The sequence below is a fragment of the Podarcis muralis genome, chromosome 4 (assembly GCF_964188315.1).
Source record: "Podarcis muralis chromosome 4, rPodMur119.hap1.1, whole genome shotgun sequence".
NCBI lineage: Eukaryota > Metazoa > Chordata > Lepidosauria > Squamata > Lacertidae > Podarcis > Podarcis muralis.
In genome coordinates this window covers 531,454-546,656 of record NC_135658.1, presented here as the reverse complement: position 1 = coordinate 546,656, position 15,203 = coordinate 531,454, and the positions used below count along the sequence as shown (strand labels likewise).

The 15,203-nt window shown below is 49.9% G+C and overlaps 1 protein-coding gene across 7 annotated transcripts in view; it reads right to left on the bottom strand.

Moving 5' to 3' along the window:
• LOC114589686 (uncharacterized) overlaps window positions 1-15,203 on the bottom strand; it is a 386,543-nt gene that overhangs the window by 295,304 nt on the left and 76,036 nt on the right. For 2 of the 7 annotated variants that reach the window (XM_077927816.1, XM_077927815.1), the window contains exons 3-4: window positions 8,253-8,334; window positions 7,877-7,959 (exon numbers count right to left, since the gene is read on the bottom strand). In XM_077927816.1, the coding sequence (XP_077783942.1) occupies window positions 7,877-7,959; window positions 8,253-8,334 (165 nt within the window). Of the gene's footprint in view, window positions 1-1,271; window positions 1,399-7,876; window positions 7,960-8,252; window positions 8,335-11,679; window positions 12,188-13,396; window positions 13,564-15,203 lie in introns of those variants that run through there. The other 5 variants (XM_077927810.1, XM_077927808.1, XM_077927818.1 and 2 more) reach the window with 5 other exon arrangements.

Genomic DNA, 15,203 nt, shown 5'->3' with positions numbered 1-15,203 from the left:
GGGTTGTAATTTGGTGGTTCTGTGCATGTGCAAGCACTGAAACTTGGAAATAACCCATTCCGGTACTTCCAGGTTCAGCTCAGTGCGCAACCCGAAAACACGCAACCTTAAGCGACTGTAACTCGAGGTATGACTGTAATACCATAATATTATATAGCAATGGAAAGATAATTTAATCAAGAATGTAGTACAACAAAGTTTGTTCAATTATCTGTATTCTATCAAAGGTTATAGACATATAACCAGAAAAGGGAAGCACAACTTGCTTAGGTTGACTTTTGTCAGTGTATTATGGGATTGCTACCAATTTGGTTGGTAGTTACCCAGAAAGAGATGTAAAATCGTACTATTAAGTGAACAAGGCTACAGGTATGAAGAAATTAGAAGGAAGATTGGGGAAAACTTAACCAAAGCTGGTCTATATTTTTGAAGAGGTATAAGAGACTCAGTCACTCCAAAATCAGACTGGTAAAGGCAGGAAAAGGTGCACAACAGCAATTGAAGAATGGAGAGACTGTGCCTGCATGACAGAAGAAAATCATTACATTCTTCATTAAATTATTTTTCCATTGATATATAATTTTATGCTATTACTCCCAAAAAAAGTGGTGTTATGAGGTATCAAAGCTCTGAAATACACTTTCTCCAAAAGGTTTCCACAATTTTGGCCACTAGTGTAAGTTGTTCATTTTAAAGTTAATGTACTTTTTATATGGGGACAGATTGTTATGATTAATGTTTCTGGTTTTTATAAGTGTTGGAAGCTGCCCAGAGCAGCTGGGGCAACCCAGCCAGATGGGCAGAGTAAAAATAAAAATTACTATTATTATTATTATTATTATTATTATTATTACTGCTACTACTACTACTATAAGCCTGGCTCTTTTCTGGGATGGATTTTGTTTGGCCCAGTCATGGCATCCCCTCCATCTCCCATGTCAGTCGTCTCTCTGGTCAACCCAAGACTGACAGCAACAAAAACAAAAACAGAAAACTTGACAGAAGCTACTTTTCTTTCCGCACAACTCTGAAGCTAAATAAAAAAAATTCTTCCAGTAGCACCTTAGAGATCAACTGAGTTTGTTATTAGTATGAATTTGCTTGAATACAGAAAAAACTGGAATTTGCTGTTCAAGGTTTATTGTGGGGGTGTTAGGTTCCCATGCGTGATAGGGGGCGCTGTTGAGCTCTGTGGAAATGTATGAGGCTTGTCACGTAGAGGTATTTTTTGAATTTCCAGGCAGATAGGACGATCCCACAGGGAGCCGTACCAAGAGAGGCCACGATCCCACGATTCTCCTCCATGACATCCTTATGCAGAGCTCTCTGGTCAGGATCCAGCAATGCCCACTCCTCGTCCGTGAAACAAACAGCGACATCTTCAAAGCACACTGGGCCCTAAAAGAAAACGGAAATGTCCTCTTCTGAGACAGCAGAAATATGATCTGCTACACAATGCTCTGTTCTTTCCTTCCTCTTAATTGCTGTGTTGTTTCAATAGGATTGCTTTCAATAGGATTGACACTTTGACACGCATTCTGGAAACGTATGTCTACATGCTTGGTTCTGGCCTTCAACTGCCCAGATTCTGCCAACTTCAGACAGGGTTGATTGTCTTCCCAAACAGTGATGGGCAGGCAACAATCCCCATAGTTCTCTTGCACCAGGCATCTATAGAACTCCAGTTCCCTGCACAATTCCAACAGTGCAATGAACTCAGCCTCAGTAGAGGACAGCGCAATGAGACTTTGCTTCCGGGACTTCCACCCAACTAGAGATTCCCCTAACTTTATTACCATCCCAGATACGGACTTCCTGTCATCCAGATTTGCCCCGTTGCTATCTGCCCATCAAGTAAGCACCGTCTCACCTGCAGCTGACAGCTTGAGACTGAAGTCCTTGGTATCCTGCAGGTAACGCAGCACCCGCTTGATACCACGCCAGGCATTTACACTGGGCTTTGATGCTTCCCTACTGAGCAGATTGGTAGCAAAAGCAATGTCTGGCCTGCTCCATTGGGACAGATACAACAGACTACACAGAGCGGACTGGAAGAGCTCAGCGTTCTCGCACTTAATGCATTCTCCTAGCCGACTTGTCTTTAACGTGGCTTGTCTCCATGGGTGCCCTAACCCCTGCACAATCAGACATCCTGAACTTCTCAAGCAACTGCTCAATCTTGCCTTTCTGACTGAGCAAGAAGCTTCCATCTTCAGTCCTGTCTATCTGAACACCGAAGTAGATCCTTACTGCACCCAGGTTCTTGAGGTGAAACCATGTTCCAAGCTCTTTGGCAAACTTCTGCACCTGTTTGTTTGCCCCTGAGATGTGAATGATGTCATCAACAAAGACTAAAACCATTTCCTGTGACTCTCCTGACCCTTCAAGGTACAGGCAGCTGTCAGCAAGACTCTTCTTGAAACCTAGCTTCTCTAAGGCTTCATCCAGGTACAAATTTCAATTTCTGGCCGATTGCTTCAAACCATAAATAGACTTGTGAAGCCTCCATACAGTATTTGGCTCATTGCCCTCAAACGCTGAAGGAGGAAGCATGTACAGATCCTCCTGGAGCTCTGAGTTCAAATAGGTCACATCCAAGTGATACACCTGAAAACCTCTTTGTGCAGCAATGGCTAAGAGCATGTGCAGAGTTTCACTTCTGGAAGTGGGAGCATATACCTCAGTATAATGCAGCCCCTTTTGCTGTGTGAACCCTCTGGCTACTGGCCTAGCCTTGTACTGTGGTTCCCCTGTTGCTGTGGGTTTAAGACGGTAAACCCAGCGGCTGCTCATGGCCTGTTTGCCCACTGGCAACGTTGTGAGGGAGAACACACCTAGAGACTCCATTGAGCTCATCTCCTTCTGCATTGCCTCATGCCATTTCCTGGCTTCTTCCTGAGGCAGTTTCTGAACATCCTCAAAACTCTCGGGTTCACACTGTGCCATGCCAACCCACACACTTGTGACTGCAAACCTGTCAGGAGGTTTACCTTTTGTTGTGTGAGCTGAACATCTCAACCCAGTTTCAGGTACCCCCTCAGACCCACTAGAACCAGCTAGAATGTCCTTGGCCTCAGAGAGCTCCCCCTCTGACTTACTGCACCGTTTAGACTTCTCAGCTGAACCTGTGGGTGAGGAAGGAGCACTTCTCTGTTCAAGCTTCACAGCTTTAGAAGTTCTTCCCTCTACCTGCTCTGGGTCAGGACTCTATGCCTCAGCAGCTGAAAATATGGACTTAGTTGACATTTGGAGAATGAAGAACCCTCTGGGAAGAGAGGGAACTTTCTTCTCTGAGGCTAAAATGACATGGACAAGAATTGACCAAATCTGGGTAACCAGGGGATTGGCTCCGAAGATCAGCAAAGTGGAGATTTGCCCCAAAACTTGTTCTGACCATAATGCGGTCAAGATGGAAATGAAATTGATGCCAATTGGTTCCTTTAGATGGAGGATGAACGACACTCTGTTTAGGAATGACCAAGAAGGCCCAAAAAACTCTAAGAGACTATTTTGAGATAAACATGAATACCACAGTGGAAAAAAGAGCAATTTGGGACGCAAGCAAAGCGGTTATGAGAGGATTCCTAATACAACAGAATGCAATTAAGAAAAGAACTCAGAATGAAAAAAAGGATAAAATCCTGGGAAAGATAAAGGAAGGAGAGAAGAAACTGAGAGCAAAACCAAAGTCACAGGAGATTCTGAAAGAGATAAAGTTCTATCAAGTACAATATGCGAAGCTGATGAATCAGGAAATAGAATGGAAGATTAAACAGATGAGGCAAAAGACATTTGAATCGGCAAATAAGTGTGGAAAATTGTTGGCCTGGCAAATGAAAAAAAGACAAAAACTCAATACTATTACGAATTTGGAAGTGGAAGGAAAGAATATACAGAACCCAATGGAGATAAGGAAGTGTTTTCAGAGGTATTTCAAACAACTTTATACACAGGGGAAGCAGAAAGAAATGGACATTGATCGATTTTTGAAAATAAATGGATTATACAAAATCTCTCAGGAAAAACAGCTAATGTTGAATTGTAAAATAACGGATCAGGAGGTGGAAGGGGCCATCCAGAATATGCAGTTAGGTAAATCTCCAGGACCAGATCGTTTGACTTCAAGATATTACAGATCCTTGAAAGAATGGTTAATACAACCATTGAAGGAAGTCTGCAATGAAATATTGGAAGGAAGACAGGCACCAGAGTCGTGGAAAGAGGCTTACCGTATTTTTCGCTCCATAGGGTGCACCTGACCATAGGGCACACCTAGTTTTTAGAGGAGGAAAACATGAAAAAAATATTCTGAATCAAATGTTGTACTAAACTATTTGAAGCAGCAAAGCGGGTGGCTCCTGTCCGCTTTGCTGCTTTAAAGCGAGCCTCAGAGGAGGGAAGGAAGGGGAACCATGGCTTATCTAAGTCCAGTTAATAATGCTGAGCCTGACTTTATATGCATCTCAAAGCCCTTGACATATATACATTATAATGACAAGCCGAAATAGGCCTCCTGCATAGGAGGAGGGGAGGAGAAGAGAGGGAGCCATCATAGCTCAATGGGGAGAGCATGGAGAAGATCCCAAGTTCAGTCCTTGAAAGCTTCTCCGGGTAGGGCTGAGGGTGTGTCTCCTGAAACCCAGGTGAGCCTGTGCCCATCAGTGAAGACAGAACTGAGCTCAATGGGCTCAGGGGTCCTGACGTGGTACAGGGAAGGTCCCTCTGTTCCTGTTTAAATTAGCCCTTTCTTCAGAACCATGGGGAATACAATCTTAGTTTGTTTTTAAAGGGAACGGCTGTAAACTCAGTGGCTTTGCATGCAGAACACCACACGTTCAATCCCCGGCTTCTCCAGGCCTGAAACTCTGGCAAACTGCTACCAGTCAGTGTTGACATTCCATGCTAGATGGAGTAGTGGAGCCAACTCCTTATAAGGCAGCTTCCTAGGTTCCCATTTATGCTTCAGATCTGGGCGTGAGGCCTGCTGTCACTTTTAGTGTCAAGAGGGTGGTTCTTTGCACATCTGGAAGATGACTGTGTCACCTCCCACCACCCTCTTGAAGGTGCTTTTACAGCTCAGGGGAAAGGGCAGGCAGCCACAGCATCTGTAAACTGTAGCATCCTGAATTAAGGGAGGGAGGGGAAAGAGCTGATCTTCAGCTTGAAACCAGGACTTGCTCTTTAACCATGCTGCTCCTCCAGCTGCCGATGCCATCCATGGAACCTGTGTGAATATCAAGTGTGGGTTGTGTCCAGGAACCTGGGGGGATTTCTTTCACATGAGTGCATGTTTTCATCTTTAAATAAACAGCCCGTGCAAGTTTCCAGCTCTTCTGGCCATGCCTGGCTGTCTCAGTGGAAATCTGAGGAGGCTGAGGTGGACTTTCCAGTGGTCAAAGTCTTCCTGCTTGGCATCTATTTCCTGCCCTCTTTCCCCACTGAACTCCTGCACCCTGCTTCAAAGCAAGCTACGGAGGGGATTCCCTCTGCTTTGAAGCAGGAAAGTGGAAGAGGAGCTGCTTACACGAGTGTAAGCTGCTCCCTCCCACTTTCCTGCTTCAAAGGGAGCCCGGGAGGAGGGAATCCGCTGCAGCCTCGAGCAGCGAGGAGGATCCATGGGTCCCTCCTTCCCTCCTTCGTGGTTGCTCTGAAGCAGGAAAGTGGGAGAGGAGCTGCTTACACGAGTGTAAGCTGCTCCCCTTCCACTTTCCTGCTTCAAAGCGAGCCACGGAGGAGGGAGGGACCAACGGAATCCCCTTCCCTCCCTCCTCCCCGGCTCAGCAGCCGCAGCTCTTGCTGGCTTTACAATGAGCCGGAAGGAGGGAAAGACGGCAGTCCCTCCTCCCGCCTCCCTGTAAACCCAGCCAGAGCCGCAGACACACTCTGCGCAGCTCTTGCTTTAAAGGGAGAGCTGCGCAGAGCTTGTCGGCAGCAGCGGCTCTTGCTGGCTTCGCTCCATAAGACGCACAGACATTTCCCCTTACTTTTTAAGGGGGGAAAAGTGCGTCCAATGGAGCAAAAAATATGGAACATAACACTTATACTGAAAACAGAGACTGAAAAGACACAGCTCAAGAACTACCACCCCATATCGTTGCTTAATGTGGATTACAAAATTTTTGCAGATATTTTGCCTAAAAGATTAAAAAAGGTGTTAGTAGAAGAAATCCATAAAGACCAAGCGGGCTTTCTCCCGGGCAGACATCTGTCTGATAACATGAGGAATATAATTAACATTCTAGAAAAACTACACGTGAATATCAACACTAAGGCAGTTTTGATATTTGTGGATGCAGAGAAAGCCTTTGACAATATTTCTTGGAGTTTTATGAAGAAGAATCTACAGGGGATGGGGGTAGGTCAAGGGTTTGAAAATGGTATAGGTGCAATTTATTCAGAACAAAAGGCAAAATTAATTGTGAACAATGTAGTGACAGAAGAGTTTAAGATTGAGAAAGGGACACAACACAGTTGCCCAATCTCCCCATTGCTTTTTATATTGGTCCTTGAGGTTTTGTTAAACATGATAAGAAAGGGCCAAGAGGTTAAAGGTATACAAGTGGGAGCTAAACAGTACAAACTGAAAGCATTTGCTGATGATTTAGTATCCTTAAAGGAGCCAGAATCCAGTACTAAAAGGGTATTGGAACTGATTCAAGAATTTGGACAGGTAGCAGGTTTTAAGCTGAATAAGACGAAAACTAAGGTTTTAGAGAAAAACTTAACTGTGAATGAGAGAGAGAAGTTTCAGGAGGAGACAGGACTAACACTGGTTAAGAAAGTGAAATATTTAGGGGTTAACATGACTGCCAAAAATGTGAATTTATTTAAGAATAATTATGAAAAATGTTGGATTGAAGTGAAAAAGGATTTAGAAATATGGACAAATTTGAAGTTATCATTGTTAGGCCGAATTGCTGTGATAAAAATGAATGTGCTGCCAAGGATGTTGTTTTTGTTTCAAACATTACAAATTTTGGATAAGATGGATTGTTTCAAGAAGTGGCAGAAAGATATTTCCAGATTTGTTTGGCAGGGCAAGAAGCCTTGAATAAAATTTAAGATATTAACTGATGCTAAAGAAAGAGGCGGATTTGCCCTGCCAAACCTTAAACTTTATTATGAATCAGCTGCTTTTTGTTGGCTGAGAGAATGGCTGCTTCTTGAAAACAGTGACGTGTTGGATCTAGAAGGTTTCAATAATGTATTTGGCTGGCATGCATATTTGTGGTATGATAAGGTAAAAGTACATAAAGCGTTTAAAAAACATATTGTTAGAAAAGCATTGTTTAATGTTTGGATAAGATATAAAGATTTGCTAGAAAAGAAAACCCCAAGATGGTTGTCACCAATGGAAGCGAAGGCACAGATAAACTCAATATGGAGGCCAAGTCCCCTCCTCTCTGGGGTTTCTGGCAAGCGATCCAACAGTGCGCCAGTGTGCAGTCTGCCTTTGCTCCTCCATTGTCAGATGTCTCCTGGCTCTGAGAGACAAACAGGGAGGGGGGCTTCTGGCAGAAGGAGAGGGAGCCCCCGGTGGCTCCTCCTTCTCCTGACTCACCTCTGACTCTTGACCTCCCTCCTCCCACTCGTCTCCTTCCTCTTCTGCCTCCGATTCTGGACTGCATTCTGCCTCAGAGTCTCCCAGCTCACTAAGCCCTGTTTCCCCTTCAGCTTCTGACACCTCCTCTTCCCAGGCTTCTCCCTCTTGCCCCTCTGACCGCCCATCCTTCCTCCACCTCCACTCCTTGGTCTCTAAGACGTCCTCCCTTCCTGGTTCCCCGGCTGCTTCCTCCCACCATTCCTCTGTGCCCAACCAGTCCATGACATTGCTCCATCCCTCGGCCTCTGACCCCACAAGGCAGCTTCCCCTGACCTGATCTGGTTCCACAGCCACTGCTTCCCTTCTGCCCCCATGAAAAGGTGGATCAAGGGGTTTTGCTGGCATCATTCTGTCTCCTGAAAGAGAAAAAAGGTAAGCAGGATGCCAGGAGTGCCCATGTCTCTCACAGGTGAAACAGGGCATCTCTAACTATAGATGGGCCTTTCAGAAAGCCTTACCTGCTGAGTGCAGTTAGACGTTTGTGCCCATTTCATATGTTAGTCATGCAGAAATACATCTCTCCTCCTCGGGACCCTTCCTCCCAACTCCCCCCCCCCCAAAAAAAAATAACTTGATGAAAAGAACCCAGAGATTATATGGGAAACCAACAGGATGAGACCAAATGGAGAAAAGCCACCTTCCTCCTTACCCAGTGGCCTCTCTCTGGTGTCCAACGGAGGCCTCTCTGCCTCACAGGAATCCAGGTCCATTTCCTCAAAACAATCCTTTTCCTGAAAAAGCAACAAGGATTCAAAACAGAGAATGAATGACAAGAAATAGCAGAAAGATAATGGAAAAGTAAAAAACTTTAAGGGTGTGAGATCTCATTCCATGGATGCCTTCCCAGAAAAAGGATGGGCCATCAGCAGAGCATTATGGGATGTTCTCGATCCTCTTTGGAGCCCCTAATAATAATAATAATATTTTTTTACTTGTACCCCACCCTCCTTGGCCGGAGCCAATCTTTTGGCGGCTAACATCATAAATCTAACACAGTATACAAAGAACATAAGAACAGGCAATCAATTAATTAAAATATTTCTTAAAATTAGTTCAAAACAAATTAAAATCTGGGCAGACGGCAGTCCACTGGAATAATAATAATAATAATAATAATAATAATAATAATAATAATAATAATTTATTATTTATACCCCGCCCATCTGGCTGGGTTTCCCCAGCCACTCTGGGTGGCTTCCAAAAGAATATTAAAATACTGTGATACATCAAACATTAAAAGCTTCCCTAAACAGGGCTGCCTTCAGATGTCTTCTAAAAGTCTGGTAGTTGTTCTTCTCTTTGACATCTGGTGGGAGGGCGTTCCACAGGGCGGGTGCCACCACTGAGAAGGCCCTCTGCCTGGTTCCCTGTAGCTTTGCTTCTCGCAATGAGGGAACCGCCAGAAGGCCCTCGGCGCTGGACCTCAGTGTCCGGACATAACGATGGGGGTGGAGACGCTCCTTCAGGTATACTGGACCGAGGCCGTTTAGGGCTTTAAAGGTCAACACCAGGACTTTGAATTGTGCTCGGAAACGTACTGGGAACCAATGTAGGTCTTTCAAGACCGGTGTTATATGGTCTCGGCGGCCGCTCCCAGTCTCCAGTCTGGCTGCTGCATTCTGGATTAGTTGTAGTTTCCGGGTCCCCTTCGAAGGTAGCCCCACGTAGAGCGCATTGCAGTAATCCAAGCGGGAGATAACCAGAGCATGCACCACTCTGGCGAGACAGTCCGCAGGCAGATAGGGTCTCAGCCTGCGTACCAGATGGAGCTGGTAAACAGCTGCCCTGGACACGGATTTAACCTGTGCCTCCATGGACAGCTGTGAGTCCAAAATGACTCCCAGGCTGTGCACCTGGTCCTTCAGGGGCACAGTTACCCGATTCAGGACCAGGGAATCCTCCACACCTGCCCGCCACCTGTCCCCCAGAAACAGTACTTCTGTCTTGTCAGGATTCAACCTCAATCTGTTAGCCGCCATCCATCCTCCAACCGCCTCCAGGCACTCACACAGGACCTTCACCGCCTTCACTGGTTCTGATTTGAAAGAGAGGTAGAGCTGGGTATCATCCGCATACTGATGAACACCCAGCCCAAACCTCCTGATGATCTCTCCCAGCGGCTGCATGTAAATGTTGAAAAGCATGGGGGAGAGGACAGAACCCTGAGGCACCCCACAAGTGAGAGCCCAGGGGTCTGAACACTCATCCCCCACCACCACTTTCTGAACACGGCCCAGGAGGAAGGAGCGGAACCACTGTATGACAGTGGCCCCAGCTCCCAGCCCCTCAAGACGGTCCAGAAGGATGTTATGGTTGATGGTATCAAATGCTGCTGAGAGATCCAGCAGAACTAGGAAACAGCTCTCACCTTTGTCCCTAGCCCGCCGGAGATCATCAACCAGTGCGACCAAGGCAGTTTCAGTCCCATGATGAGGCCTGAATCCCGCAAACTTTGCAGGAGATCATGTGGCCCGTACTGGGCCCCGATGAAGCAGGTGGTTCCGCTAAATTGCGGACCACCTGAAAAAGTCTCCTGCTGCTGTTTTCTGCAGATGCAATAGAGGCGGTGAAGAACGTCTTCTTCGCCGTCGCTACCGCCACTTGGTAGGCTCGACATTGAGCTCTAACCTGTGTCCGGTCAGCTTCAGAATGGGTCATCCGCCACCGGTGCTCTAGCCGTCTCAACGATTGTTTCATTGCCCTCAGATCCGTGGAAAACCACGGGGCTGTCTGGGCTCCATGCAATCGGAGAGGGCGCTTCAGAGCCAAACAGTCAATAGCCCTGGTTAACTCCACATTCCAGCGGGCCACCAGGGAATCGGTTGAAAGGCCATCAACATGGGATAAAGCATCCCCTACCACTCTCTGGAAACCATTTGGATCCATTAAGTGGCGGGGGCGGACCATCTGAATTGGTTCCACCTTGCTGCAGAGGGGAAGGGTCGCAGAGAAGTCAAGTTGCACCAGGAAGTGGTCTGACCATGGCACTTCTTTCGTTTCGCTTTTACTTAGTGTCAGATCACCAACATCCATAGAGGTAAACACCAGGTCCAAGGCATGTCCGCAGCTATGGGTTGGGCCAGACTTATTCAGGGACAGCCCCATGGAGGCCATGCTTTCCACGAAGTCCCGAGCGGCCCCTTGTAAGGTCGTGTCAGCATGAATATTAAAATCCCCTAGGACAACCAAACTAGGTGTCTCCAGGAGAACATCCGCCACGACCTGAAGCAGCTCTGACAGGGAATCCTTGGTGCAGCGGGGAGGTCGGTACACCAAAAGGAATCCTGTACTGCCCCTATTGCCCAACTTCCAGAACATGCACTCGGAGAACTGGGTCTTCCCAATAGGACGCCTGGTGCAAACTAATGACTTCCTAAAAATCACTGCAAACATAACCTGGGTTGCTGTGCGTAAGAGAAACCTGGTGGACAAGCAGCGGCAAGGACAGGCCCATCTGCTTCATCCAACCAAGTCTCTGTTACACATGCCAGGTCAAATCCTCCATCCATGATCAAGTCAAGTAAAATTGAGAGTGGTTAAAACCTCAGCGCCTAGGACTTGCCGATCGCATGGTCGGCGGTTCGAATTCCCGTGGCGGGGTGCGCTCCCGTCGTTCGGTCCCAGCGCCTGCCAACCTAGCAGTTCGAAAGCACCTTCGGGTGCAAGTAGATAAATAGGGACCGCTTACTGGCGGGAAGGTAAACGGCATTTCCGTGTGCTGCGCTGGCTCTCCAGATGCAGCTTGTCATGCTGGCAACGTGACCCGGAAGTGTCTGCGAACAGCGCTGGCTCCCAGCCTATAGAGTGAGATGAGCGCACAACCTTAGAGTCTGGCAAGACTGGCCCGTACGGGCAGGGGTACCTTTACCTTTAATATTCGCTATGGCCAACTACTGTTACCACCGGTCTTATAAAGGAGGTGTGAGGGGGCTAGGAAGCCTCTTTATCGCTTATTCTTGTACTGAAAGAAAAGAATCAGACTGAACCCTGAACAAAGGCCTGGCGCATGTCAAATCCCACATCCGAAAAGGCCCTGGCTCTGGTCAAGGTAGTATCCAGAGGAAAGTCTCCCTCACCTGCTTTCTCTCTGCCTGCTTCCTCTCCTCTGCCTGACTCAGGAGGAAACCTTCGGCCAGGGCCACCGCCTGGGAACTGGTCTCCGCTCCGCATTCCCTCACCCAGCTCTCCATCTCTGGTGGAAGGACAGCCAGGAACTGCTCCAAGATCACCAGGTCCAGCATCTCAGCTTTCGTGTGCCTTTCTGGCTTCAGCCACTGGTGGCAAAAGTGGTAGAGTCGGCTGCAAACCTCTCGGGGTCCTTTGGCCTCCTGGCAGCAGAACTGCCTCACCTGCTGGCTCTGCATCTCTGAGCGGAGGGTGCCCTCCTCACCCAGGATCTTCTGCCCAGAGTTTTCCCAGAATCCCCCACTGCTCCCAGTTTGGATGGCATGGCCTCTTCCTGCTTCAGGGCCAGCTGGGTCTTGCTCATCCATCTGTGCTCTCAGGAAGGCTCTCAGAGATCAGAAGGAACCCTTTGGTCTTCTGCCAAGTTCTGGCCGTCTTAATGAGAAGCTCTAGCAAATCCTACAAAGCAAATACATTGTTCTGTTACAGAATTTGTAGGTCAGGAGAAGAAACAGATCCCTGAACAAGCATGGATGAGTCTTGCCAGGAATCAGGACTGGACGGCACCAGAACCTGAACCACGAGATACCTTTTTGAAAAGAAAGAGAAGGAGGAAGGGGAGAAGAAGTAAGTCTCCAGCCCTCTAGCAATGCAAAATGTGGAGGCAACTGAAGGGATTTCTGGGAGATGAGTCAGTCTGGTTGCTCCTGCCTTCCAGTCAATGCATGAAGTCAGAACTGACTGACAAGGGAGTCATTTGAAAAATGGATGCTTGGCTCTAGTGGGGGTCCTCACCTGGGGGTCCTCAGGAGTTGCTCTACCCACCCCCACTTCAGGGCACATTTCCCCCCTGCTTCTGTCTCCTTTTCTTGCACTTGGACTCTCTGCCACTCTCAAGACAGACTCCTGGGGTGGGGTCTCTTTTTCTTTCTCTTGAGGGCCAGGTATGTATCTAGTCAACCCCGTGAGGGCCAAGTGGGCGGGGCCAAAGACATCTCCCTTAAAATTTAGGCAGCTAATTTATTATGATTATTCCCTTAGATGGCTTAACACACGCACAGCCATTGATGCCCAGGTCCCTGGAGGCTCAGGGAGTAGCAGCGCCCATTTCCAGCAACAATCCCTTTGGGAGAGAGAGGATGTGGTCCTGGGATGCCCTGCTCTGGGTGCGAGGGGATTGCTGCAGTGGCCTCCGTGGGGAGCTGCCCTGGGAGTCACTGGGAAACTGGTCCCCAATGCAGCAGCCAGACTCTGGGCTGGGATCCCTCTCTTTGTTCCTCTCCTTTCTCTCCCACCTTTTCTTCCTCCCTCCCTGTGGGGTTTTCTTTGGGGGGGGGGGGGCTAGTCCACCTCCTCGTCCAGCTTTGGAAAACCACTTGCAGATGTTTCCTCCGTTGCGCAATGAGGCTGAGCGACGTCACTCAAAGTTCAAGTCCCAGGGACTCCTTTGTTTAAAGAAGGAGATTTCGGGGGAGAATCATTGTTTTTCTGAAATGGGGGGGAAAAGGCCAACTGAGTTTGGGACCCTCTGATCTGCAGGAAGGAGAGCGTGGCAGACCTGGCCCCTCCCTGGCAGGACCCTCTCCTCCCTGACTTGGGGTCCCCCCCCTGCAGGAGCAGATCCGGCCCCCCAGGCCCCCTCCCCTGCTGCAGCCCTGGGACCCCCACCAGATCCCAGAGAGAGAGGAGACTCACCAGATCCCAGGAGGGGGGAGCGAGGCAGCCCTTGCAGGAGGGACACAAAGCAACCCCCCCTTCCTTGCAGGAAAGGACTGAGGAGGGAGGGGCCTTAGCTCTGGAGGACCTGCCCCCCCTTGCTTCCTCTCCTCTCTAGGAAGGCAGCTCACTTCCCTTAACCCTTGCAAGGCCAGTCCGCCCAGCTCAGCCCCCCCCCCCCCATTGCGCACACACTTAGCCAGGGCAGAACTCTGATCTCTATTCATTTCTGTCATTTTGTATGGCTCTAAGGGGGCAGCTTCCCCCTGGATCCGCCTTTGGCAAGGGATCCTTTTGGGGGGGCCTTTGGCTCTTGGCTGGGCTCTGAGCATCTCCCTCGGTCCCTTTTGGGGGGGGCCTTTGGCTCTTGGCTGGGCTCTGAGCATCTCCCTCGGTCCCTTTGGGGGGGGCCTTTGGCTCTTGGCTGGGCTCTGAGCATCTCCCTCGGTCCCTTTGGGGGGGCCTTTGGCTCTTGGCTGGGCTCTGAGCCTCTCCCTCGGTCCCTTTGGGGGGGGCCTTTGGCTCTTGGCTGGGCTCTGAGCATCTCCCTCGGTCCCTTTGGGGGGGGGCCTTTGGCTCTTGGCTGGGCTCTGAGCATCTCCCCCGGTCCCTTTTGGGGGGGGGGTTTGGCTCTTGGCTGGGCGCTGAGCATCTCCCTCGGTCCCTTTGGGGGGGGCCTTTGGCTCTTGGCTGGGCTCTGAGCATCTCCCTCGGTCCCTTTGGGGGGGGGCCTTTGGCTCTTGGCTGGGCTCTGAGCCTCTCCCTCGGTCCCTTTGGGGGGGGGCATTTGGCTCTTGGCTGGGCTCTGAGCATCTCCCTCGGTCCCTTTGGGGGGGGCTTTGGCTCTTGGCTGGGCTCTGAGCATCTCCCTCGGTCCCTTGGGGGGGGGGCCTTCGGCTCTTGGCTGGGCTCTGAGCATCTCCCTCGGTCCCTTTGGGGGGGGGGCCTTTGGCTCTTGGCTGGGCTCTGAGCATCTCCCTCGGTCCCTTTGGGGGGGGGCCTTTGGCTCTTGGCTGGGCTCTGAGCATCTCCCTCGGTCCCTTTGGGGGGGGGGCCTTTGGCTCTTGGCTGGGCTCTGAGCATCTCCCTCGGTCCCTTGGGGGGGGGGCCTTCGGCTCTTGGCTGGGCTCTGAGCATCTCCCTCAGTCCCTTTGGGGGGGGCCCTTTGGCTCTTGGCTGGGCTCTGAGCATCTCCTTCGGTCCGTTGGGGGGGGGGCCTTGGGCTCTTGGCTGGGCTCTGAGCATCTCCCTCGGTCCCTTTTTTGGGGGGGGGCCTTTGGCTCTTGGCTGGGCTCTGAGCATCTCCCTCGGTCCCTTTGGGGGGGGGCCTTTGGCTCTTGGCTGGGCTCTGAACATCTCCTTCGGTCCGTTTGGGGGGGGCCTTTGGCTCTTGGCTGGGCTCTGAGCATCTCCCTCGGTCCCTTGGGGGGGGGGCCTTTGGCTCTTGGCTGGGCTCTGAGCATCTCCCTCGGTCCCTTGGGGGGGGCCTTTGGCTCTTGGCTGGGCTCTGAGCATCTCCCTCGGTCCCTTTTTGGGGGGGCCTTTGGCTCTTGGCTGGGCTCTGAGCATCTCCCTCGGTCCCTTGGGGGGGGCCTTTGGCTCTTGGCTGGGCTCTGAGCATCTCCCTCGGTCCCTTTTTGGGGGGGCCTTTGGCTCTTGGCTGGGCCCTGAGCATCTCCCTCCGTCCCTTTTTTGGGGGGGCCTTTGGCTCTTGCTGGGCTCTGAGCATCTCCCTCGGTCCCTTTTTTGGGGGGGCCTT